At 53.0% G+C, this 25828-nt stretch overlaps 1 protein-coding gene across 13 annotated transcripts in view; it reads right to left on the bottom strand.

The window, feature by feature from the left end:
* Positions 1–23840, bottom strand: part of IKBKE (inhibitor of nuclear factor kappa B kinase subunit epsilon) — a 29364-nt gene extending 5524 nt beyond the window's left edge. For 2 of the 13 annotated variants that reach the window (XR_006295518.1, XM_043569306.1), the window contains exons 1-18: positions 23317–23831; positions 22655–22744; positions 20843–20961; positions 19893–20141; positions 19456–19585; positions 17590–17771; positions 13816–13976; positions 12861–12971; positions 12366–12545; positions 11560–11756; positions 10746–10810; positions 10573–10664; positions 10359–10445; positions 6494–6569; positions 6259–6371; positions 4313–4389; positions 1705–1744; positions 847–948 (exon numbers count right to left, since the gene is read on the bottom strand). Coding sequence is in view for 11 of the 13 variants with exons in the window: in XM_043569306.1 (XP_043425241.1) it covers positions 847–948; positions 1705–1744; positions 4313–4389; positions 6259–6371; positions 6494–6569; positions 10359–10445; positions 10573–10664; positions 10746–10810; positions 11560–11756; positions 12366–12545; positions 12861–12971; positions 13816–13976; positions 17590–17771; positions 19456–19585; positions 19893–20141; positions 20843–20929 (1949 nt within the window). In the remaining 2 variants the exon portion in view is untranslated. Of the gene's footprint in view, positions 1–846; positions 949–1704; positions 1745–2613; positions 2916–4312; positions 4390–6258; positions 6372–6493; positions 6570–10358; positions 10446–10572; positions 10665–10745; positions 10811–11559; positions 11757–12365; positions 12546–12860; positions 12972–13815; positions 13977–17589; positions 17772–19455; positions 19586–19892; positions 20142–20233; positions 20370–20842; positions 20962–22654; positions 22745–23316 lie in introns of those variants that run through there. The other 11 variants (XR_006295519.1, XM_043569310.1, XM_043569309.1 and 8 more) reach the window with 10 other exon arrangements.
* Positions 23841–25828: the final 1988 nt, after the last annotated feature.

The raw sequence follows: 25828 nt of genomic DNA, 5'->3' as shown, positions 1-25828 counted from the left end.
CCCATTTCCAGAGCAAATCAAGGTCAGGACTCTTTTACGAATTCTCTTTTTCTCTAAGTGGAGGGAGTGGGCAGGACCATTTTCCCCACTGCACAAGAAGGAAACCAACCCAAGGACAGATAAACCAGTGGTTGATTCTCACCCCTGCCTACACATTACAATTACCTGGAGGCGCTTTTAAAGTGCTGACTTGCAAGCCTGACCTCAGACCAATTAAATCAGAATTTGGGGTGGGGTGGGGTGGGGGGGGGGGTGGAGGAGGAGCTGTGTTCTAATGTGAGGATGGGTGTCAGCCCCATAACAAGCCCACAGGTCATACGGGCCTGGGAACCTGCCCTCTCTTCTCAGGAGGGGCCGGTATTCCCACAGGCAGGGGAAGGAGGGAGGGCCTCATCCAAGAAGGGAAAACCCAGAACTCCTACAGGGGGCCGTCTGAGAGGGTTCTATTCAAGGGCCGCATCCCACTTCTCCCCAGAGAGGGGGCTTCCCAACACAACCACCTGGAAACATGGAAAGAAGCCAGGGTTTCCAGGCAGTCATACCCACAGACTAGTCTTTGCTACTTACTAGCTGTGTGGTATTGAGAATGAGACCTGTGCCCTGAGCCTCAGTTTCCTCATCTGTGAAGTGGGGTGAGCGTGTGTACTGCATAGGGTAGATGTTGTGGGATTCAATAAGCTAACGTACAGAAATCACCCAGGTGCACAAAAAAACCCCTCACGTTCTGGTCTTTGTGCCTTTGCTCCCACCTCCCCTCAGTTAGGGCTCTGCAAGCCTGAAGGGCCAGGATCAGAAGGGCCCTGGGGGTCCACGAGCTCAGCTCAGTGGGGAGGGTCCGACTGTTACCTCATCCACTTGCCGTGCGTGACTAGAGACGTCTGGTACTTCTGCACGCACTTCTCCTGGAATACCTGCAGGAGCCTTTTGGCTAAATGACCGAAATTCACCCTGAAAAGACAGACCCCCAGGCACAGAGATAAGCAATGAGAGCCACCCGTGCACAAGGGCAGCATCCCTCAGTGTCCACCGCCTCAAGGCCCACGGCAGGGCTGGCTGTCCCAACAAGCAGGAAATGATGCTTGCACACACGAACTGTGGAGATCGGAGTGGCTGGAACACACAACCCAGCAACAGAGAGATGTGGGGGAAGGACAAGGGGGCCTCAGAGAACACAGATGCTCACAGGCTCAGTCCTCACAGGGGAGACGAGATGGTTCTGGAGAGACTGAGAGACCGTGTGTGTGTGTGTGTGTGAGGGTTAGGGACGGGTGTAGAGCTGGGGGAGTAAGTCTACAAATAACCACTGAAGTCAGGGAGGGTCTCCTGCAAGAGGAGAGTCCAGCATACAGAGGAGCGGAGAGCAGTGCGAGGGAACGCTCCGGCAGAGGTCAGAAGCCGGAAGCGGTAAGCGGGGAGTCAGTGAGGGCAACTAGGAATGGAAATATTCCAAACAGTCTTGTTCATACTAGAAATAAACCCAGTTACATCAAGACTGCTTCAGGGAAACCTCCCTCTGAGTCAGTTACACGATCTCCCTCCCCTGACCCCAGATAACCTGCCCCCACATACAGTTACCCGCTTTTCTTCTGCCTAAGCTACGGCCCGGATCAGAGCCCTCCACCCCATCCGGTCAGGGACAGAGTATCGCTCCCGGCGACACCCACCCTCCCACTCACCCACCTGCCAGGGGCACGGGCCACTCACTTATCCAGCTTGTGAATCTGCTCCTCGTTGTAGCCGAGGCCTGAGGGAAACAGACAGGAATGGTGTCGCCTGTTTAATTAGTCAACGAAACAGAATGCCGCAAGGGTCTGGGGACAACTACAAAGATGAAGGCAGCTCAGCCTGGGCCCTCAAGAGCTCAGTGGACCCAGAAAGGTCAGGAGTGAAACAAACAGCCAGGAAAGGGTGTGTGGGGGGGTGGGTGCGGGGAGGGGCAGGCATGAAGCTGCAGAGAAATTGCTGTAAGGCTCCTGGGGCTGGGGGTGGAGAGATGATACTTGGGGATACTTTCAGGCGGGATGTGGTGGATGAGGACCTTGAAGGACATGTGGTCAGCCCCAGCTCCTCCTCCAAGGTCATCCAAGACCGCTCCGGAGTGGCTGATGCCTGCAGTCTGTGGGCCCCATTCCTGACCATTCGAGCTGCAGGCAGAGCCAGCTGGGCTCTGCAGCAAGGGGCTGGATAAGCCGGGCCACCACCCTGTACCTCGCCTTCATTCTCTACCTGCCCCCTTCTTGGACCAGCCACTTTTGCCAGAAGAGCTGGTTTTCGCCGCCTTGGCCACCTCCTGCCAATGCTCATCGTGCTAGGGAGATGCTGCCCCCTCCTGGGCTTTGAGGGAATGGGCCTCCTGGGGGTGACCTGACGCGGGAGTTTTGCCTTGCTGCCCCCTCCCGGTTCCCTAATGGCAGAACCCCTTCACTGGGATCTTTGTCCTGGGCCCTGCTCTCAGCTCTCTGAGCACTCGTGAAGTCCCAGCTCCACGCCCCAGCCCAGCCTCCTGGTAGCAGGAGGTGGTGGGCAAGTGACCTCATCTCATAGAGTGGGCTTCCTCATCCATGGTCTGTAACACCAGGACGGGTGTGAGGAGAGAGAGAAAACAAGGAAGCGTATTTCGGAATGGCCTCTTTCAACACTCCAGGGGGTAGCAGTCAAGAGTTATTCTTCCTTTCATTTTTAATTTTCATAAAGGACTCTTGCAGACCCATGGAAACAAAACTCTCTGAGGTTGTAAAGCGGGTGGTTAGAAGTGTCCAGACCTGGATTGCTTGGGCTATTTAGTCTCCCAGGGTCTTGGTTTCCTCACCTATAACTAGGGGAGAGTAATGGTGCCTAGCGAGGTGCTCAGAAGGGTAGTGATGCTAGGATGATGGAATCCCAGTGACGAAGGCAGAAAAGCCTCCGAGGTTCTCCTGAAATCACAGCAAGGAGGCCAGCTGGGCGTCAGGAACAGGAGAGTCTCAGTTTCCCCATCTCCTGTGTTGCTCCCCTACCCCCTCCACAGCCAGACCCAGAGGCAGGACTGAGGCTCCCACGGAGACAAGATCATCCGGATCTGTATGTCTGAGTCGGCAGCCACGAGACACAGGTGGTTACTGAGCACCTGCCGAGTGGCTAGTATGACCGAGGAACTGAATTTTATTTTAATGTAACTAATTCAATTAATCAACAACTTAAAGCTGGAGCAGTGTAAAATATTGTTTTCCCATGGAACACAGCTCTATGGCTTTGGTGAGACGACAGCTCACCTGCCAAAAAATTAGCTTCTGAACAGAGATGTGCTGTGAGTGTCAAAGACACCAGGATTGTGAGGACTTAGCACGTGCCAAAAAAAAAAAAAGTAAAATATCTTTTTAGTAATTTGGCTTATGTTGATTACATGCTGAAATGACAATTTGGACACATTGGATTAAATAAAACATATCATGAAAATTTCACCTGTTTGTTTTTACTTTTTAAATTCTGGCACGTAGAGAACTCAAAGTTAGGCGTGTTACTGGCATCACATTTCTATGGGTCAGTGCTTTTTAGATAATTCTAGGGATGGAGGAGAACTTGACACTCAAGACCAAGGCCTTCACACATCGGGAGACGCTTGCTACATGGGTGGAGAGGGAGAGGGTTGGCTCCTGGTGTGTTAGTCCCCTAACCCCAAGAGTCAACTGAGGTCTCCCAGGCCCCCAGGTCCACAACCCTCCCCTAGGTTCCATCTTACCCTGTCCCATGATGGCAGTCACCTTAGGCAAGCAGCTGCCCATCCCTGAGCCTATAAATGAGCTGCCCCCACCCAGAGGGTCTTTGTGCAGATGAGTAGATAACACAGGTTAAGTAGTTGGCCCAGTGACTACATGACATTTCTTCAGATCCTCCCTTATCTGGGAACCCTGGCTGTTTTAATGAGCCAAAGACACAGCAGGTAGGGAAACATTCCTTAAACTGTAAAGTGCCCTGCAGAAGTGAGGGGTCTCTTTCAAAGGCCACCTCTCCCATAGCAGCCAGGCTCCAGCCAGCTGAGTTCCCCACCCATGCCATCTAAGCCTCTTACATGGCAATAGGTACAGGCTTCACATCCCTCAGTTCACAGAGGGACACGGCCTAGACCAGCTGCACCCCGGCTGGCCTCACATGCACCATCCACATAGGGGCCTCCAGTGGCAACACCGGTGCTGTATTGAGAGAGAGCCGGATAAGCAGAGGGAGGGAAGGAAGGAAGGAAGGAAGGAAGGAAGGAAAGAAGGAAGGAAGGAAGAAGGGAGAGATGGGAGAGAAGAGAGAGAGCAGGGAAGAGTTCACTCTCCCCTTGGCTCACCTGGCCTCATTCTGGATTTCTTGAACTGTTTGTAGATGAGGTTCATCTTGTCCAAACAGCACTGAATCTGCTGGATGCTGTGGGCAGGAGACAGGGACCAGGCAATGGGAGAATCCAACAGCACAGAGGAAAGGGTAAGGGAGCAGTTGGCATGGCCGGTGGGGGCGGGGGGCTGGGGTAGCGGAGGAGCTGCCTGCCTGAGGAAGGAGCCTCATTGCCACAGTTTTGGGGGCTAGTCTGGAAATGAGAGTGACTTTCCTGTCCCTAAGCTTGTTTGAAGTGCCATGGGGACGGCCAGCCACCTCTCATTCCCATGCTTATTCCTTCTTTCTCTCTCTCTCTCTCTCACACACACACACACACACGCACGCACATACACACACAAGGTATTGAGTAAGACAGAAGATAGACAAAAAGCCAAGGGGGACAGGCCACGGAATGGCCTTTGCTATACTAGAAGGCTTGAGAACAGAATCCAGGAAGGACCCTGAGAGCCTGAAAGCCTGGCAGTGCCTGGGGTAGATGGGAGAGGAGCAGAAATCTCTCTTCTGGTCGCCTGGGAAAAATACAAACATTGCCCTCTTGGTATATTCAACGCCTGGCACACAGAAGGTGCTTAAATAATGAATCAACAATCCCTGTCTAAAACGAGAATGAATCCAAGGGTCCTCAGTCTTGCCTGGAGGCAGGGGAATGAGGGAGATGACCTCCCAAGGACCTTCACCTCCAAGGGCTTAAGGTCATTATTGTTTCTTCCTTCCCCCTTTCAGGCTGGATACAAACACTTTGTTTGAGACGTTAGTGTGTGTGTGTGTGTGTGTGTGTGTGTGTGTTGTGGGGGGAGAGGTGCTCTTCCTCACCCTCAGGCCTGTTTAGCTCCACTTCCTTCCTGAAGTCCCTCCCAGTGACCCCATCTCAGCTATTTCTGGAGCTGGACTCTGGGCAGGGCCCAAGCGGGTTCCCAGGGCTCTGTGGGTCACCTGCCCTTTGGAGAACCTGGGGTGAACAAGACCTCACCACCAGTTTTTAGCCAAAAGACTCGGGCTAGATATGGTCTTCTGATTTTAGAGAGGTAATTCAGTTACATAGGCTGTATTGTGGAAGGGCCCGAGTGAGGCCTGGCTCAGCATCCCTTGTGAGATACACCCCAAGTTCAGAGAACTGTAAGAATGCTCAGTGTAGGTGGGATAAAAGAGACTCATGCCAGCTGAGGTCAGGTTTTGCAACCAAAACAAACCAAACCCAAACAAAACAAACCCTACTACTTTCAGAACTCTTTGATTTTGGAATTGAGGGCCTGGGTTACCGATCCGTGTAGGCACTGAGTGACTGATCAGGGCGGAGCCACATGCACCAGGCTGCGGGTGGGGGTGGGGGGCATTTTCACGTTTGTTGAAAGACAGAATGAGGCTGTAGAGGCTGTAAGTCCCTGGTGTAGGCCAAGACCATGGGTCTGGAGGTAGGCAAACCTGAGCTGAAATGCCACCACCGTCACGTGTCATTGACCGGCTGTGACCCAGGGCACATTAACCTCCCTGAGTGAGCTTCCGCATCTACCAAAGCAGCGTGCTAGTGGTATTGTTATTTTGAGGATTAAATGAGACGCTACAAATAGGAGCGCCAACCCAGGGAATGAGCAGAGCAAGGGTTCACAATAGAAATGGAACAAAATTATTCTTTTATTTACACCCGGTGCACCTGCGAGGATTTCTAATTTGCTCTCTGAACTCCCAGAGGGGTGCGGGACCCCAGATCCTTTTCTACTTCTGGCCAGTCTCAGGGGACGGTCTTGCACATTCTTGGATCCCACACCACTACCCCATGCCCCAGCACCCTTGCTGAGATAAGGGAGAAAGCGGATTGATTCCTAAAAAGGCTACTGGACCTTCTGAGCTGTGCACCCCTGCCCCCACCCCCACCCAACCAGAAAGGAAAATCCCACAGACCTTCTGTCCGCATGTACCTGATCCCGGTTCTTCATCAGCTCAGAGCTCAGGTTGTTTAGGCTCATCTGGGTCTCTGTGATATCGTGGGCATATCTGGAGAGGGCCTCAGCCAACTGGAGGACAAGAAAACAAAGGGCAGACCCCCAGAGGGTCCTCAGCCTGGGGTGCTGGTGGCAGCCTGACTTCCCCCCAAACTCTGCGCTTGACAGTCCACCCACCCCCCCCCCTCACTCACAGCCTGCAGCTTGGACCTCAGCTCTGTGACTCTCTTCAGTTCCTGCATTTCAGGCATCCCAGCCACACTGCTGAACCTCCAGGGAAGGACAGAGAAAGGACATGTCTGGGGGATTGGGAGGCAGAGCTCCGTGACCGCATGCTGAGTATGACATCTTTGGGGCAGCCTTGCTGGCTTCTGGGGTATCTGGGGAGTTCTGTGTTCAGATCAGAGGAACCGACTTCAAGAGGCCCCTACTCACCAAAGTCGTACCATTGCTGAGCACTGCAAAGAATCAAGATTGAGGTGGATGGAAACAACGTGAATCTATGAAAATTCAGAGTCCATGAAGCAAGGCGACTGTTAATGAACTCCTTACTAGGAATATTTACAACTAAAGGAAAAACTGAATTTTCTTCCCAGTAGATACTGTATTTCATGATAACCGATAGCTTACTAATAAGGGGAAGCTAGATTGCATAGAATACTAGCCAACAGTATTCCAGGACCTTGTATTATTAGCATCGTGTTGCCCCCAGTGAAATTATTTGTTTGGGGATGGTGTTAAAACAAATGATTCATGATTAAGGCACGGACACTTGTGTTCTGCCAAAGTAACAGCACATTGGTTCTTTCACAGGGAAAATGTGACCGCACAATAGAGGAATTAGCCTGTCCCCACCCAACGAGGGGAAGATATGAAGTGTGCTCAGTGTCACTAGGACGTATTTCGGCAAAAAAATGTTCCACTTGAGTCCATCCAGGCTTCAGAACTCTCAGTTTATATAAAATGCTGGGAAAGAGGGAAAAAACCAAAGGGTATCGTGAGGAAGCACTAGGCAAGTCCAGAAAGTGGGACAATGGGTGTTGTCCCTCCAACATGCTGGTGTCATGAAGGGGGAGGGGAGAGGCAGTCTGTCTTGATGAAAATAGATTTAAGGAGCATAACAACTAAACACAAAGTGTGGTCTTGGATTGGATCCTGGTTTGGACAAAACCAGCTAGAAAAGTAAAGCAGGGGCTACTTAGGGAACGTTGATTATAGATGGCTTTAGATGAGATGAAATGTATTGGCATGGGGTTGGAGAGTTCATTAGCTGAGAAAAGCAGGTTCTAGAAGAGCAAGTACTATAAAATCTCATGTTGGTGAATATATATATTTTAAACACATAGAGTAGAAAACTACCTAGAAGGACGTGCACTACTCATGTGTGACAGCCTAGCCCTGGGTGATAGGACATAGCACTTTTATTTCATGCTTGCTTATCTGTATTCTCCAACTTTCTACAATTAGCATATACTATTTCGATCACGATAATGCTCAGGGGAAAAGAATCCTGTGCTTTGGCTTGGGAATGGCGGGGGTATGGAAAGCAGAGGGGAGAGAATTAGGAATGACGCGGAAGCCTCATGAGGGTAGGGGTGCCGCCCACTTTGTTCACCATTGTATCTCCAGTGCGGGCAAAGTGCTCAGCACACAATGGTTCCTCAGTACGTGGTTGTTGAATGAATTAGTGAATGTACAAATGTATTTCAGGGTGTGGAATAATTGCTGGCAGAAGAGGAGGAGGCTGACCTGTCCAGCTGGGCAAGGAGGGCAGACGGGTATGAGTGCTACTCGTAGGTGCCACCTTGCCTGTCTTGCATGATCTGGGCTCAGTCACTGCAGCTCTCCAAGACTCAGGTTCTTCATGCACATAATGGGGAGATAAATCTCCTTCCTGCTGCCCAGTAGAGTGTTCGTGGGCATCAAACAGGACCTCAGAGCTAGAGCTCTTGGCTAGAGAGCATGGACACACATTTTTGGTGGTGGGCATGGGGGAAGCACTGGGGCTCCCGGAGCAAGTCCTGGCTGCCTGAACGGGGCCACGGCATGGCAGCGGCTGCCAAAGATGACCAGAGAGCTTCGGGACACAGGCAATGACACTCTGCCAAAGGAGCCTGGCTTCGAAAGCCTGTCCTGGGGAGCCCGAAGCAGGAGGAGTGTGCTGTGGGAGAGGTGAGCAACCAGGATGGGCAATGGCAGCCACTTTATGCCTGGTGCTTGTTAAAGTACCCCAGACTCCAGAACCGACAGGTCGAAGGATGTTCAAAAAAGAATGGGATCACAAAGCGTCAGAGGCAGGAGGCCTCAGAGATCATCCAGTTCTCTCATTTTGAAAAAGGGGTAATAGTGGCTCAGGTGGGGAGAGATAACAGTGGCCTGAGGTCCCTAGTGAAGAGCGTGGACTGGCCCTCTGACTCTCTGCTCAGTGATCTTCCCGCTGTCTGTACTCCTCCTTGGTGGGAGGTTGAGAGATGAAGCAAGCACTCCTGAGCCTGACTTCTCTAGACACACCAGGCCTCCAAGGGCCCTTGCAGCCAGAATGGGAAAAACAGCAGCCAGCAGACCCAGGACTCCAGGCCCAGGGCTGGGCTGTCCCTTCTCCACAGTCCTCACAGTCCAGGGCAAGTGGGCAGACAAATACCATAAATACTTTCTCTACACACTTCTTTCCTGTTCAAGAACCTACAATAGACCTCCAATGGCCATTTTATTGGGGTCCAATCTGCCAACTGGACCTTCTAGGACCTCCATGCATTCTCTCCTCTCCTTTCCACTCCTCCACCCTGCTCTACCTTCACTCTGGGATATTTTCCATTTTTTTCCCATTTTGACTATGGCTTCAACAAACATCACCAGCATCCTTTCCCCAGTCTCTTCAATCACAACCCCCTTTTCTGTCCCTGCACAGGACCTCCCAACTCAAGGTATTCTCTTTCACTCTGGCCTTAAAAGCTTTACCTCTTCCAGGAAGACCTCCACGATTGCCTTTCCCCATATCTAGTCTTTCTTTACCCAACCATCCTATCACCTGGGAAGAGCTAGCTCCTGCAGGGGAATGTGGACCCCTCTGTGCGTGGGGCCACATCTATCCCTGGACCCCCTTTCTGTGCTCTGGACAGAGCTTTGAGGAGCAGTGCTGGTGCCCCTGCAGCCCCTTATCTCTACCAGTCAGGCCAGGGACTCTGTTCCTGACATCTGGAGACTCTCCTCTGCCTCCTCCCGCACCACTACCACCCTATCTGCCCCATCATCAGCATTGCTGCTGCCAAGCAAGGGAGCAGTGAGTCAACCCACTGCTGGGAAACTCCCGGGACCTTCCTGAGGATAAGGGCCAGGGGGTGTGAGGGGTGGGGATATCAGGCACGTTCACGCAGTTTCTGCTCCTTGGTCATTACGTGTTTCCTTCTGGTGGGGAAGGCTTTCCTGGCCTGCAGAGCCCCCTTCTCTCAACTGTACCATAGCCCCCATGCCTTCCAAGATTCGGGGGGCTGTGCCCACGGCTCGGAAGTGCTCCGGCCAATGGAGTCCTCCTGCTTCTCATCTCCAGACTCTTCAGCTTGGTTCCCTCCTCCCCTTCTTCCCAGTCTCCTCACATCTGGCCCATCACCCCTAATTAGCCCAAGTCCGAGGAGCAGTGGGCATGGGGCCCCAAGGCAGGGCCGGGGGAGATGAAGAAGGTGAGGACAGAGACAGTAGGAAGAATGTGGAGGATGAGACCACCCGATCCCAGCTCTGTCAGGTCCAGGGGGATGCCGTGCTGCTCTGGGGCTTGGGACCTGCTGAAGAAGTGCCTCCATGGGCCCTTCCCCCCACCCCCTGCAGTGTCTGGGTGGCAGGGGAGGCATGCACAGTCACCTAGCAGGGTGGGGGATGAGGGACAGGGCAGGAGTGCCCCCTGCACGCCTGGATGGCAGGGAGGGCAAGAGCTCTGGGTGTGGGGAGGCGAGGGGCGTTGTTGGAAATATTGGGGGTGAAGAGCAGGCAGACAGAGAAGGGCTGAGGGGTCCGAGCCAGGCTCACACCTGCAGCAGCCCACCCTGCCCTGGGTAGGACACCCACCTCTCAGTGCCCAGGCTGCTGGTGAGGAACAGGAGGGCCATCCGCGTGACCTCCAGCGTCCGCCTGCATGTGGCCTGGAGCATCTCCCTGCCGAGGGGTGCTGAGTCAGAGCTCTGCTCTCCCTGGGGACCGAGGGCACGGCACCCGTGGGAATGGCCCCCGGACCATGAGGCTCGCCCGGTTTGCCCTCCCCGTCCACCCTCGGGGTACTTACACGAACCAGTACAGCCCCCGAAGCATTAGTTCCTGCCCGGCCAGCAGGGCCCGCGCCAGCCACAGGGCCTGGTAGCCAGCGCCCAACACGCTCTGAAACACACAGGAGGCAGCGGTAGGTTTCCCACCCGACCCCCTGCGCCACCCCTCCCTGCCCCCCGAGCTGCCTCTCACCTTGGCAGTGCTGTAATCCGCCTGCAGATCCACTTTGGGGAAGAACTTGGGGATGTCCTGAGCGGCTGCAGACAAAGGCCCTGTCTGAGGGAGTCTGGACGAATCCTAAGTTCCTCTTTCCTCATTCACTACGCACATCCACCCCCACCCCCTCTTCCATCTCTAGCTTCCCACCTCACACAGAGCCCCCCTCACCAACCCTGAATAAATGCACTTTATGTGCTCCTTTACAAGTGCAGTCTCTCACTGCCCCCTTATGTCCTCTTTGGAGAACTGCAGCCTTACATCCAAGGTCCCAGAAACAGCCAGAAGATGGGCTAAAACCACCCTCATGCCCAGGAGTCTCAAGGTTAATTCTCCTTTCCAGCATTGGAGACCCTGAGGAGGATGGGACCAGCATCATTCAAATGAGAAGGAATGATACTTTTTCTAGAACTTGGAAGGCAAAGCTCTGGGCCCCTGACCACCTTTCCTTCTCTCCATCAGCTTGGACTCCTGCTCCCTCCAACCCAAACTATCTGAGGCCTTCCCACCGATTGCAGAGATTGTGGAAACATATTAAATCCAGATCCCCCCGTTTCGACCGAAGTTTCTTTCACAGCTCCGTGGCCACTGCGAAGCCCAGGGAGGGAGGTCAAGCCACCTGCCTGAGTCACATGGCATTTTAGTCACATGGTGTAGAATTAGAGGCCAAATATCCCTTCTGCACCCTTTGGGTGCAAGGAAACACCCACAGAAACATTAATCGATACCTTGGATCGTAAACCCTTGCCCCTCGTAGCAAAGAAGAGCCAGCCTGAGTGGCCCTACTCACGGTCCCTGAAGGCCAGCCCCTTGGGGGTCTCGCTGGCCATGCTGAATAGGGTCAGGGGGCTGCTTGCTGTCGTGTGGGCGATGTGCTGCGCTGAGAGGCTGGGCTCAAGGACACAGACGTGACCCTCAAAGAGGTACTCCTGATGCTGGGGGGCCACACTGGTCTGCTTGTACACGGCTTCCAGAAAGATGGCTACCCTAAACACACAAGGGAGTTAGGGGGAAAGGGGGAGGGTAGGAGGTGTCAGTAGTCAGGGTAGGGGTCCAGGGGACCCAAACCCCAGCTAAGTCCTTATCCATGGAGAAGGTCAGCTTTTCAAAGGGAGGGACCGGGTGACTTCCTCTCTTATCGAGGGTGGAGAGACAAAGGTTGGAGCTCATGTCTTAGGGTGGATGGAGACAGTGGGAACAGAACACAGGAGCTCCAATACCCAGCCTCTACCTTTACACCCCTTTCCCGTAACCCTCCCAGTAAAATTCACCTAGTCCTATAAAATGCTCCAGAAATAAAGGGTTCAATGAGCGGTACTTTTGGAAAACACATTGCCAACACACGCACACACGCATGCACACATGCACACAGGTACCCCTCAGATTTCTAATGCACATTACCATCGTAGAGATTGCTGAATCTGTGGGGTCTAACAGCAAGGAAGAACCATTTTACTTTAACTTTGTGGAACTAGTATTTTCCAAACTAGGATTGGACCCAGAAGCTCTCCTATCTAAATAGCCCACACAATGCCGCCTGGGATACACCCTTCTGCTTGGGTAGAGAAGGTTCTCGGGCCTCCGTTGCTTACTCACGTGTTGTGGGCGTGGATGTAGACGTGGTGCAGGACCGCCTGAGACAGGGAGAAGACATGGACAACAACTCGCTGCAGGATGTCACTGGTCTCCGCAAAGAACTGGTCGAAGCCCCAGCACTTGGCCTGCTCCACCTCCAGGATGTTGGCCAGGATGGGCACCAGCTGGCTCTGCAGCCCCCTGTGCCCCAGGACATGCCGACGGTCAGGAGGGCCCAGGTCCCAGACTTGTCCTCTTGGAGTAGGTAATAGGGCATTCCCTGAGAATGTCCCCAAGAGCTAGGACCGAGGCGGTGGGGCAGGGTGGGATGGGGAGGAAGAGCTGGAAGAACCCATTCCGGCATGAGGATGGGAACAGTGAGGTGGAAAGGGAAAGTCCTATGCCCCAGCTGACTGCATGCCAGGGGCCTCCGAGGTAGGGCGGGACTCTCAGCAGGGGTAGGTGACACCAGCCCAGACTCCAGTCTGTCTGCGCCTCCTGCAGGGCCCCACTCACATGGACAGCCGGCAGGTGATGGGGAGGGTGTAACTCCACTCCAGGGGCCCATTCTCCCGCCTCTGAGTGCCTGCGATGGCCCCGGCCGGCTTCTCCGTGGTGATCCGGTACCTGGGGCGAGGCAGGACCAGGTCAGCGGGGCTCCTGGCCCATCACACTTCACGGGATGGCAAACTCAGCGTGGAGGGCTCGGAGCGTTGGTTCCCATCAGTCAGCCACTCCGAATTAGCTTGGAAACGGAATTTGAGAGTCCTGGCCCTCAGCCAACAAGATTCCCAGTCAGGCTCTCGGCCCCTTTCCACTGTCCACTTCCTCCACCCCCTTACTGCACATCCCCCGATCTGGCCGGCCTCGGCACCTCTGTCCTCGCTGTGCTCCACTTCACAGACCCTCCCCTCCCTTCAAAGTCCCGCCTTCCCTGACAGCCCCCGCCTGTCCATCTCCTTCCCCTTGCCCTAACCTAATCCAGGTTCCACACAGCTGGACCCCTGAGCTGAGGGTGGGTGTTTCGACCTTCCCACGAATCTACCTTAAACCTCTTCTGCTCTGAGCAGTGCCCTCAGTGGGAGCAGCCACCGACTGAAGCTACTTCTGGAGCAGCCGGCAGGAAACCTGGGAAGGCCTCCCACAAGGGATCAGGGCCTGGGTCCTTGCCCCACCTTTGCCCCTGGCAGGTTCCACAAGCTTTGGAGCCTCTGCTGAGATGGGGGAGCCACTCGTGGAGGGAGGCTAAAGGGAAGCACTGGGCTGAGGGACCGTGATCATCTCCCATCAGTCAGGGCGGGCTCAGCTTCCTGTTTCATTGGCTGGTAACAGAGGATCGGAAAGGAGCCTGGGTGGGGGTGGCCCAGAGGAGGACCACAGAGTGAGAGGTGGAGTAGGAGATACAGCAGGGACCAATGGAGGAAGGTCCAGGGCCCGTCCCTTCTCATTCCCTGTCCGTGGCCCACCGTACATCATCTCCTTGTTGCGCCGTGGTCCACCGAAGGGGACGAAGGGCAGGCTGCCGGTGGCTGCGTGGTACAGGGTTACCCCAATGCTCCAGAGATCCACGGTCACCCCAAATGTCTTCTGCTGGGGCTTGCGAAGCACTGCCCGTTCATACATGTCAGGGTGCTGCGAAAGGGAGAACGAGAGGGCAGCCACGGAGACGTGGGTGGGCAAGGGCTGGAGGCCCCATCCATCAGACCTCCTTCCACCACCTTTGGTGAAAACAGAACTATCAGAACCATCTCCTTTGTCATTTCAAAAATGGGTATGGGGGCACCTGGGTGACTCAGTTAAGCATCCAATTCTTGGTTTCGGCTCAGGTTATGATCTCACAGTTCATGAGTTCAAGGCCTATATCAGGCTCTGCACTGACACCGGAGCCTGCTTGGGATTCTCTCTCTCAAAATAAATAAATAAGACCAATGAAACCAAGAGTTGTTTTTTTGAAAAAATAAACAAAATTGACAAACCTCTAGCCAGGCTTCTCAAAAAGAAAAGGGAGATGACCCAAATAGATAAAATCATGAATGAAAATGGAATTATTACAACCAATCCCTCAGAGATACAAACAATTATCAAGGAATACTATGAAAAATTATATGCCAATCAAATTGGACAACCTGGAAGAAATGGACAAATTCCTAAACACCCACACTCTTCTAAAACTCAATCAGGAGGAAATAGAAAGCTTGAACAGACCCATAACCAGCGAAGAAATCGAATCGGTTATCAAAAATCTCCCAACAAATAAGAGTCCAGGACTAGATGGCTTCCCAGGGGAGTTCTACCAGACATTTAAAGCAGAGATAATACCTATCCTTCTCAAGCTATTCCAAGAAATGGAAAGGGAAGGAAAACTTCCAGACTCATTCTATGAAGCCAGTATTACTTTGATTCCTAAATCAGAGACCCAGTAAAAAAAGAGAACTACAGGCCAATATCCCTGATGAATATGGATGCAAAAATTCTCAATAAGATACTAGCAAATCGAATTCAACAGCATATAAAAAGAATTATTCACCATGATCAAGTGGGATTCATTCCTGGGATGCAGGGCTGGTTCAACATTCGCAAATCAATCAACATGATACATCACATTAATAAAAGAAAAGATAAGAACCATATGATCCTGTCAATCGATGCAGAAAAGGCCTTTGACAAAATTCAGCACACGTTCTTAATAAAAACGCTTGAGAAAGTCGGGATAGAAGGAACATACTTAAACATCATAAAAGCCATTTATGAAAAGCCCACAGCTAACATCATCCTCAATGGAGAAAAATTGAGAGCTTTTTCCCTGAGATCAGGAACACGACAGGGATGCCCACTCTCACCGCTGTTGTTTAACATAGTGTTGGAAGTTCTAGCATCAGCAATCAGACAACAAAAGGAAATCAAAGGCATCAAAATTGGCAAAGATGAAGTCAAGCTTTCACTTTTTGCAGATGACATGATATTATACATGGAAAATCCTATAGACTCCACCAAAAGTCTGCTAGAACTGATACATGAATTCAGCAAAGTTGCAGGATACAAAATCAATGTACAGAAGTCAGTTGCATTCTTATACACTAACAATGAAGCAACAGAAAGACAAAGAAATTGATCCCATTCACAATTGCACCAAAAAGCATAAAATACCTAGGAATAAACCTAACCAAAGATGTAACAGATCTGTATGCTGAAAACTATAGAAAGCTTATGAAGGTAATTGAAGAAGATATAAAGAAATGGAAAGATATTCCCTGCTCATGGATTGGAAGAATAAATATTGTCAAAATGTCAATACTACCCAAAGCTATCTACACATTCAATGCAATCCCAATCAAAATTGCACCAGCATTGTTCTCGAAACTACAACAAGCAATCCTAAAATTCATATGCAACCACAAAAGGCCCCGAATAGCCAAAGTAATTTTGAAGAAGAAGACCAAAGCAGGAGGCATCACAATCCCAGACTTTAGCCTCTACTACAAAGCTGTCATCATCAAGACAGCATGGTATTGGCACAAAAACAGACACATAGACCAATGGAATAGAATAGAAACCCCAGAACTAGACCCACAAACGTATGGCCAACTCATCTTTGACAAAGCAGGAAAGAACATCCAATGGAAAAAAGACAGTCTCTTTAACAAATGGTGCTGGGAGAACTGGACAGCAACATGCAGAAGGTTGAAACTAGACCACTTTCTTACACCATTCACAAAAATAAACTCAAAATGGATAAAGGACCTGAATGTGAGACAGGAAACCATCAAAACCCTAGAGGAGAAAGCAGGAAAAGACCTCTCTGACCTCAGCCGTAGCAATCTCTTACTCGACACATCCCCAAAGGCAAGGGAATTAAAAGCAAAAATGAATTACTGGGACCTTATGAAGATAAAAAGCTTCTGCACAGCAAAGGAAACAACCAACAAAACTAAAAGGCAACCAATGGAATGGGAAAAGATATTTGCAAATGACATATCAGACAAAGGGCTCGTATCCAAAATCTATAAAGAGCTCACCAAACTCCACACCCGAAAAACAAATAACCCAGTGAAGAAATGGGCAGAAAACATGAATAGACACTTCTCTAAAGAAGACATCTGGATGGCCAACAGGCACATGAAAAGATGCTCAACGTCGCTCCTTATCAGGGAAATACAAATCAAAACCACACTCAGATATCACCTCACGCCAGTCTCTGACCAAAATGAACAAATCAGGAGACTATAGATGCTGCAGAGGATGTGGAGAAACAGGAACCCTCTTGCACTGTTGGTGGGAATGCAAATTGGTGCAGCCACTCTGGAAAGCAGTGTGGAGGTTCCTCAGAAAATTAAAAATAGACCTACCCTATGACCCAGCAATAGCACTGCTAGGAATTTACCCAAGGGTACAGGAGTACTGATGCATAGGGGCACTTGTACCCCAATGTTTATAGCAGCACTCTCAAAAATAGCCAAATTATGGAAAGAGCCTAAATGTCCATCAACTGATGAATGGATAAAGAAATTGTGGTTTATATACACAATGGAGTACTACATGGCAATGAGAAAGAACGAAATATGGCCCTTTGTAGCAACATGGATGGAACTGGAGAGTGTGATGCTAAGTGAAATAAGCCATACATCGAAAGACAGATACCATATGTGTTCACTCTTATGTGGATCCTGAGAAACTTAACAGAAACCCATGGGGAAGGGGAAGGAAAAAAAAAAAAGAGGTTAGAGTGGGAGAGAGCCAAAGCATAAGAGACTCTTAAAAACTGAGAACAAACTGAGGGTTGATGGGGGGTGAGAGGGAGGGGAGGGTGGGTGATGGGTATTGAGGAGGGCACCTTTTGGGATGAGCCCTGGGTGTTGTATGGAAACCAATTTGACAATAAATTTCATATATTGAAAAAAAATAAATAAACTTAAAAAAAAAAAAACCACATTGGTGTGGAGTTAGCCCATCCAGAGCATTTCCATGTGCCCACTCTCTGCCCTGGGGAAAGTGGTGATCAGTAGTGCCCCATCCTAGGTGAGGATCACATCAAGGAACTAATTGCACAAGGGAGGCCTGGGGCAGGGGGGCCCGGCCAGAGGGGTCCGGGCAGGGACACTTGGGCAGGGAGGCCCAGGCAGGGTGCAGCATCACCTTTTCTATCTTAGAGAACAGAATAAATCCTTCTGGTTGGGGTGCAGGGGTGACAGATACCCTGCCCCACACAGGGGGATTGAACAGAGCCCCTATTCAACATCTGACTCACCAGGTACTCCTCAGTGCCATAGACAGAGACAAACTTCTCATCGTCATCCAGCTCCCGGGCGGCCCCGAAGTCCGTCAGCTTATAGATGCTCTGCCCCTCCTCCCCCATGAGGCGCATGATGTTTCCAGGCTTGATGTCGCGGTGGACAATGCTGTTTTCCCGCAGGTGGTTCATGCCGGCCACTGGGGACGGAGGGAGGGCTGCTAGCTCTCTGGCCAGGAACAGCTCAGTGTGTGGGGCTTCTTTTGGGGGGAAGGACGCCCTTGGGTCCAGATAGAGAGTTCGCATGGGCTGACAGAGCCACAGGAAAAGCAGGACAGACATGGGCACAGGGCAAAGGCGGGGAGCCCAAAGACACGGGTGCTGAGGTTCCACTGGGATTCCCTAAGAAATTAAGAAGGATGGTGTCTCTGCCTCCCCAAAGATGGCATCCCCCTTCTTGTCTGATTTATTTTTAAAAAGTGTAATAGGGGCGCCTGGGTGGCTCAATCGGTTAAGTGTCTGACTTTGGCTCAGGTCATGATCTCACAACTCATGGGTTCGAGCCCTGTGTTGGGCTCTGTGCTGACAGCTCAGAGCCTGGAGCCTGCTTCAGATTCTGTGTCTCCTCCTCTCTCTTTCTCTCTCTGCCCTCCCTTGATCACCCTCTCTCAAAAAGTTAAAAATTGTAATAAAATATACCTAGCATAAAATTTAGCATTTTAATCATTTTAAGTGTAAAAACCCCGTGGCATTAAGTCCATTCACACTGTTGTGTGACCATCACCACTGTCCATCTCCACAGCTTTGCCAATGTCCCAAATAGACACTCTACCTATTAAACAATCACTCTGCATTCCTCCCCCTGCCCCCGCCACATGCCATTTGACTTTCTGTCCCTATGGATTTGACTGTGACTTACTTCACTTAGCAGTGTCTTCTAGGTTCATCCACATATAGCATGTGTCAGAATTTCATTCCTTTTTAAGGCTGAATAGTACCCCATTATGTGTATATACCCTATTTTGTTTGTGCATCCATCTGTCCATGACGTGTGGGTTGTTTTCTTCTCACGGCTGTTGTGAATAACACTGCTATGAACTCTGGTGGACAACCTGCTTTAAGAATTGTTTTTAGGCTAGTGGGGCGCCTGGGTGGCTCAGTCGGTTGGGCATCCGACTTCCGCTCAGGTCATGATCTCGTGGTCCATGAGTTCGAACCCGCGTCAGGCTCCGTGCTGACAGCTCAGAGCCTGAAGCCTGTTTCAGATTCTTTGTCTCCCTCTCTCTCTGACCTTCCCCCGTTCATGCTCTGTCTCCCTCTGTCTCAAAAAAATAAACGTTAAAAAAAAAAAAAGAATTGTTTTTAGGCTAGAGTTTTAGACTGCTAATTAGCAGGAATCAGATATAGTAAAAACGTTGGGGTTGGCAAGCATAATTCGTTCTGGAAACATGCTTATAATTCAAAGCATTTGTATATCCAAGCAAATTTCGGGAACCATTGGCTCAGTTGTGATCATGTGACATCTGGCATCCGTGCCACTCGTATTGCAAGACGTCGCTCGTATATCAAGTTAAAATGTATTAGAAATGTTTGCTTGTCTTGCGGAACACTCACAGAACAGGTCACTCGCAATCCAAAGTTGTACTGTACTTGGATTCTGTCCATTCATCAGTGTCTGTCCTGGACCTGGACAGAGTCTGTCCTGGTCTGTGAACGGAGAGCCTCTTAGGGACAGAATGTCTTCTCTGTTTGGCTACTTTTTTCAGAAATGCCAGACCCTCTGGGACATCGCCTTCCCCTGAGGGCTGGGCCTGGGGCTGGTCTGAGTGGGGAGGAGGGAAAGAGGGGGGAGACTTCCCGGTGGGGGGTCAAGGAGGGGCTCACCCACACAGCGCAGCACCACCAGAAACTCATCCTCCGGCAGCCCGAAGGCGTTCTCGGGGCTTTCGAGCACGCTCAGCAGGCTCCCACCGGAGCAGTACTCCATCACCAGCACCTTCTGCCGGCTGCCCCCCTGTGGATGGGACGGAGACAGGGAAGCTTGGGGCAGAAGGCAAATGTCCCCTTCCATCGCTGTGTGAGGAACCAGCTTTCTCAAGAGGGGGTGACTCAGCCTAGAGCCAAAAACCCCCCTTCTCTAGGTCCCAGCTTCTGGCCTGGCCTTCCCTCCTTGGCCTTACAGTGACCCCACACACCTGAGCCCAAGATTACCTTTTCCAGGAAGCCCTCTTTGATTAGGCCCTACCACCCACCCTCACTTTCCCCCGCACATCCCACCCCACATTCCTTACTCCACCCTACAGGTTGCCTCTCCGGCTGACCTGCTGACAAGCATGTGACCACGTCTCCATGATTCTGTGACCTGAGTCTTTCCAGCCTGTGTGGGTCAAGGACAAGACCACCTCCCTCTGACCAAGCACTGGACCCACCGTCTCCTCCACCGCAAAGAGCTTGACGATGTTCTGGTGGTTCAGCTTTCGCAGGACATCAAACTCCCTCACCTGCACCTCGCGGGGTCGCAGGTAGCTGGCGGTGTTGAAGACCTTCACGGCAACCAGCTCCCCGGATTTCTGCCATGGGGGGCGCGGGTAACATAAGTCCCACCCCTGCCCAGGGGAGCACACCCGCCCCCCAGCCCTCCATGTAGCTTCCCCCGACCTGCCTGAGACCAGAGATGAGCAAAGGCAGCCTGGTTGGGGGTGGGGGCTCCCAGCTCCCACCCAGCTCCTTCCTCAACCCAGAGGGATTGAAGCAGGTCCAGCGCTGGTTGGGGACAAGGGCTTGGCGCACCAGATAGCCTGCAGGGGATGGTCTGTTGTTACTATTACCGTTTCTGTTGGCAACAACCACAATGGCAGCTACCACTCCCTGGTGCCAGTAGCAGAGCTGGGATTGGAACCTGTTCTGTCTGACTTCACCTCTTGAGACAGGACGGTGCCGTGTGTCTCATACAGTCAGTACAGCACAGCGACAAAGGCAGGGCAAATCCAAACAAGTCCTACTTCCCACCTCTGCTACTCCTAGATTTGCTGCCACTTCCCCGGGATGATGGCTTTGTGTCTTCCTCTCTTTCTCTCCAGTCCCAAAATGTGCTTGACGCAAGCTCTTAATCCCTAAGGAGCCCTTTTCAGCTCCCCACACCTCTTGCCAAAGCCCCCGGCTCCAGAGCATGCAGGACAAAGTCCAGAGGCCTCTGCCCTGCTGCCCAACAAGGTGCTGACGGGGCCAAGAACTTCACGGATGCGGGGGCCTGGCCAGGGCCGTGTCCTACCTTGTTTCGGGCCTTGTACACACTGGCAGTGGCCCCCTGCCCCAGCAGGTCGTCGGTGTGCCATAGGTAATTGACAGTGCTCTGCATCTCCTGCCCCCGGCTGGCTGGCCGCCTTCTGCCTAGAAAAAGAACATGCAGGGGTAGAGCATTCCATTCCTGAACTGGGGTTGACACTGGTGGCCTTTTGGGTGGCTGTGCCCAAGACCATCCCACAAAGGCTTCCGTGTGGCCATTCCGGGGGCAATGGAGGTGGGGGTGGGGGGGAATGGAGGAAACGTGAAGCACAGAGAGGAACTTCTCCGAAAAGAAGTACAGCCCCCTCCCCCCCGCCACCCCGGGGCCCTCAGCCCTCAGCCCTCAGCCTGTCCCACCACAGGGCACTCTACTTGTCCTCACTCCCCATCTTCTCCCACCACCTCCCCAGATGGGCCATTCTGCAGAGACGAACCTTTTTCTCTGTCACCTCTCCCAGGCACTGAGAATTCTGGGGTTTTGACATCTAGGCCTGGGATTGTCCCAGGAAGCAGAAATAGTGCTTGAAGGAAGGGCCCCAGGTCAGGCAGCGTCAACCACACCACCACAAATCTCCAGGATTGCAACATGAGCCTGGAGCCCTTCTCCACCCACTCGCCTGGGCCCACCACTTCCTGCTGCTGTGAGCTAACAGGCGGCCAGTGTGGCCAGGTCAGCGCCGCTCTGGAGAGGAACGACACATCCTGCTGCCGGCAGTGTGTGTGAGGATGCGCGCATGTGTGCGTGGGAAGGGGGTGGGGAGGCGGCGAGAGACCAGCAAATCCAAGGGCTCAGGAGCCCTGGGGACCATCTGAAACCCTCTCCAGCTCCATTCCCCATCTTTGCCCCCGTCCTGTGCTTTCAAGGCCAGTTCCTCTAAAGCAACTGGGGCCAGGGAGTGCAGCCTCAGGAATTAAACTCAAATTCTCTGAAAAATAGGCTCAGGTCTGGTCTTAACGGGATGACTGGGAGAAGGAAAGTGAGAAGGGCCACTACCTCTTAAATACTCTCTAATAAGGCTGGTCTGGACAGGGTTCCTTCCTCTTGTAACATCTGATCAGTTCTCAACCCTAGGGTCACCATGCCTGGAATCCTACAGTTCCTTAGCTTTCTTTGAGTCTTCTCTCTATAATCTTTTAAAAAAATGCAATTCCTTGAGCAAGAGGCCACTTCAAGAGACTCAGTGGCCAGTTCCTAGATTCAGAAAAGGTACCTAGTATGTGCATTTTGCAAAGGCAACGGAGATACAGAGAGACAATATATTAGCTCATCAGCTTGAATGAATTGATCAGGTAAATCCCTTACCCCCTCACCCGGGAGGCTGAGGAAAAATCATGATGCCAGCAGATCTGGGGATGTGAAGCCTGACAGAGCACACGAAAAACAAGGCCAAGGGGTCCAGTCTGGGGAGCTGGTGGGTGGCAGATTTCACTACCTTCATAATCCTCCCCAGGCCTGGTCCTCAACATGGGCCCTGGTGCCGGGACAAGGTGCAGCTGAAGACCGAGGGAATGCACAGTGTTGTGCAAAAGGCAGAGCCCTGGAAGGGCGGCGCGTCCTGGGCTCTGCTCCTGGTCCTGCCAGGGCTGTGCCTAGGAGCTGATGGGTGGTGCATCTGGTTGGCTGCGTGTGCACTCGCCCCCCCCCCCCACCCCCTCAGGTGCAGGGAGAGGCTGCTGTCCTTCGGAGTTGGTTGGATGAATGAGGGTGGGTGGTGGAGCCTGGGCGCCCATTGCCCCACCCACTGTCTGCACTCGGTCTGTCGTCCTCCTGGGGACTACTGCGGCCAAACGCACTTACCCAGTGCTCTGAGCCGCTGTGGATCAGCCAGAGACTCTCCGGGGCAAGCGTCTGTTATGTTTACTGTCTGTGGCAAGTCCAGGAGCTGAGCTACACCGGAAAGAGGAGGGCGGATGAGAGGCACCCCTCGTGCTATGTGATTCTCAGCCACCGTCAAAGGCCACCAGCCCCAGCCCTTTAACCCTTTCCTGTTTGTCACCCTCCCCCACAGGGCTGGGGGTTTCCAGCCCATTTCCCCAGCAGCTCCGGGAGACTTTCCTCCCCACTCCTGGGACCTGGGTCAGGGAGAAAGACCCCAGGTTGGGTGAGGGCAGGCACCAGGAGCCAGGCAGGAGAAAAGTATGGAGGCAGAAGCTGAACAGGGGCGGCCGGTGTTGGGAAGTAGAGCCCAGAAAGGGATCGGGGGAGGCAGGTGGCAGCTCTCCCCCATGCCACAGCCCTCCCTGCCTCTCGCTCTGGACTCCAAGCAGTCCTTTACAAAGGTGACCGCCGGAGAGGGCATGCAGGGCACTGCCGGGGGACGGCAGAAGCGGCAGAGAGACCCGGGGAGGCGCCACGGGGCTGGGAGAGCCTCTGGCTACGTGGCAGCACCCCTGCACTCCACTGAGTGCTGCCCTGTGGCTGCCCCGGTCCAGTGGCCCCTGCGGACTCGGCACACTCACCCCATCTCAGCTGCGGTGGTGGTTTGTAGGCTTGTGGAAGAGCGTGGCACCCACTGAGCTTTCAGCACGCACTGTCATCCACAGGCTGTGCGCATAACATCCTGGTGGCCACGGGGCCCCCCCCCAGGGACCCCCGAGGCTGGGCCAGCTGTGGGGGTGGGGGGGCCTTGCGCCACCCCTGGAGCTGGGAGGGCGGGGGGCGTGGGTGGGGGGCAGATAGTGTCCTCTCCAGCTCCCTGCAAGGGGACACTGCTCAGCTCCGAGCCAGCCGGCCCTGCTCTCTCACACTTCCTGATTTGGTTCTTTCTCTCTCTTAAAGGGACAGAGGCAGCTGGGCTGCAGCCACCCCCGGCAGGAAGGGGAAAGGATGCTCTGAGCTCCCAAGTGGAGGTGGCGGGACCGGAGTCTGAGGCACAGAGAGGCCTGAAACTGAGGCTGGGCAGTGGTGGTGGCCGCAGGGTGCCCTCTGGGCATGTGCCATTTGTGGGAGCAGGGAGCTCCAGGACCCGGCCCAGAGTCCACGGAGCCGGTTGGGCAAGTTAGCCTGCGAAGACAGAGTCCCCACACCCCGGAGCCCCAGGGAGGTCTAGGACCTGTGCCTAGCCACTCCAGAAGTTGGGTCTGACTCATCTTCCCAGTGAGCCTGCAGAGGCCCAAGAGCAAACACTGGAACCCATGTTATGCCCTCCAGGGTGACCTCGAGCACAGCCCACATCCCTTCCCGGTTTCTTCATTCAAAGTTAGTAACATTTACTCCATTGGTTGTGTGGACGACTGCTCGCTCGGAACAATAGGTATACAAATGCCAGGGAAACTGGAAAGCGCTTTACCAACTTCGAAGGCATTGAAGCCCACACACCTTTACAAATTTGCCCACGATCTTCAGACACTGCTGGGCTGGAACATAGGTGTGTCATTGTCCCAGTCAAGATTCAATGCCCTCCATCAAATTTCCTAGGAGACTGGAGAGGTCTGCAGCATTCTGGTCGACTCCAAGATGGCAGTTGGATAAGAAATGGTTAAAACCAGGAAATTCCATGTTTCTATAGAATGTTGCAGGGACTTTCCCATGGCCACACCTGGTGGTTTCCTCTGGCAGTCCCACCCCTAGCACAGTGACACCAGAACAGGAGCCCAGCTGAGAACCGCCTGGGTGCTCAGATAGATACACCTGCTGATAACCCCGCAGCCAGAGGCACTGCTGCGGGGCCTGCCCCGGAGGCCCTGCCCTGCTGGTTCACTGCAGAACCAGGAGAAATGTTCCAAGACCCTCTCTGGCTCTCCGTTCTGGATTCACAGCCTGCCTGGCATGTGGGAGAATTGCTCTTGGCATCCTCTGACGAGGTGGGGCCAACCGAAGCCTTTCATTGCTGATGCAAGAACCCCACCCCCACCGCCTGCCCCCTGACCCTGATTCTGTTAGACTTGGTGTCTGCTCCGTCTGGGTCCCCTGAGTGACTGTCATGAGCAGAGCCCCCTGCTGGCCCATATGGGACATGTACCTCTGATGAGAAACCAACCTTTGTTGTTTTAAGCCAGAGGTTTGCAACATTAAGCCAGCCTATCCTTAAAAGTCTACCCATTTATTCCTGATGAACTTGATCAGTCCTTGCCAGCATCCTACTCTTCTCTCTCCGGCAAGCCCAGTCTGTCTTGCCCAGTGTCTTAAGTAAGCAACGGTCGGTCGTGTGGGACCTTCCGTAGTGGGAAGCTGTGGCAATGTGTGATGAGGGCATGCAGGTGAGACCCAGGCTTCTCCCCAAGTGCCAGGGTTCGGCACGCATGGTGAATGCTCTGAGATACACATGTCAGCTGGTGATCTGGTGAACCTGGCACGAAAGGGGGGCAGCAGAGAGGGCGTGGTCAGGAAGGCCTTGCGAGGAGAAAGCATGCTTGCTTGACCAGACTTTGGAGGGAGGGGAATGAGGCAGAGAACTGGGGGTTGGAGGTAAGGCATTCCAGGCGGTGGAAACAGGTGCAGGGGCACAGAGAGGTGAGGATAGGGTGACTCTCTGGGGACACCACATATGGTAAGGCTAGAGAAGGGGGGAAAGTGGGGGATGGGAGGTGAACTGAAGCCCTGTGTGGTGACAGGTTTCCTTGTCACAGCATCCTCCATGAGGTCACATCTGTGTGGACAAACTCTGGTCCCAGTGGGGCAGCACGGCCGTGTTTCATCGGTGGAGAGGCACAGGAGGTGGGAGGAAGTGTGTAAGAGGCCACAGCACATTTTCTTGAGTGACTCTGAGGAGTCATAGAAACACAAGTGGCAGTTGGAAGGTAGGACAAGGACCAGAGGTGGGAAGACGGGGGTCTTTGACAGCAGCTCAGCAGCTGTCAGGGAAAAGCTCACCTCTACCCTCTACAAAGGGAGTCCGAGTGTGTAGTGGGAGGGGCAGGGGCTTCACGGTCCCAGAGGTCGGAGCCCTCCCTCCACCGCGTGCCCGGCGCCACCTGCCACGGCCAACCTTCCATCTGTGCCGTCATTCCCCCTCTCCCGCACGTTCCTTCT

Source organism: Prionailurus bengalensis, chromosome E4 (genome assembly GCF_016509475.1).
Source record: "Prionailurus bengalensis isolate Pbe53 chromosome E4, Fcat_Pben_1.1_paternal_pri, whole genome shotgun sequence".
Lineage (NCBI taxonomy): Eukaryota > Metazoa > Chordata > Mammalia > Carnivora > Felidae > Prionailurus > Prionailurus bengalensis.
The sequence above is the reverse complement of the archived record's forward strand: the minus strand, read 5'-3'. Positions and strand labels throughout refer to the sequence as shown.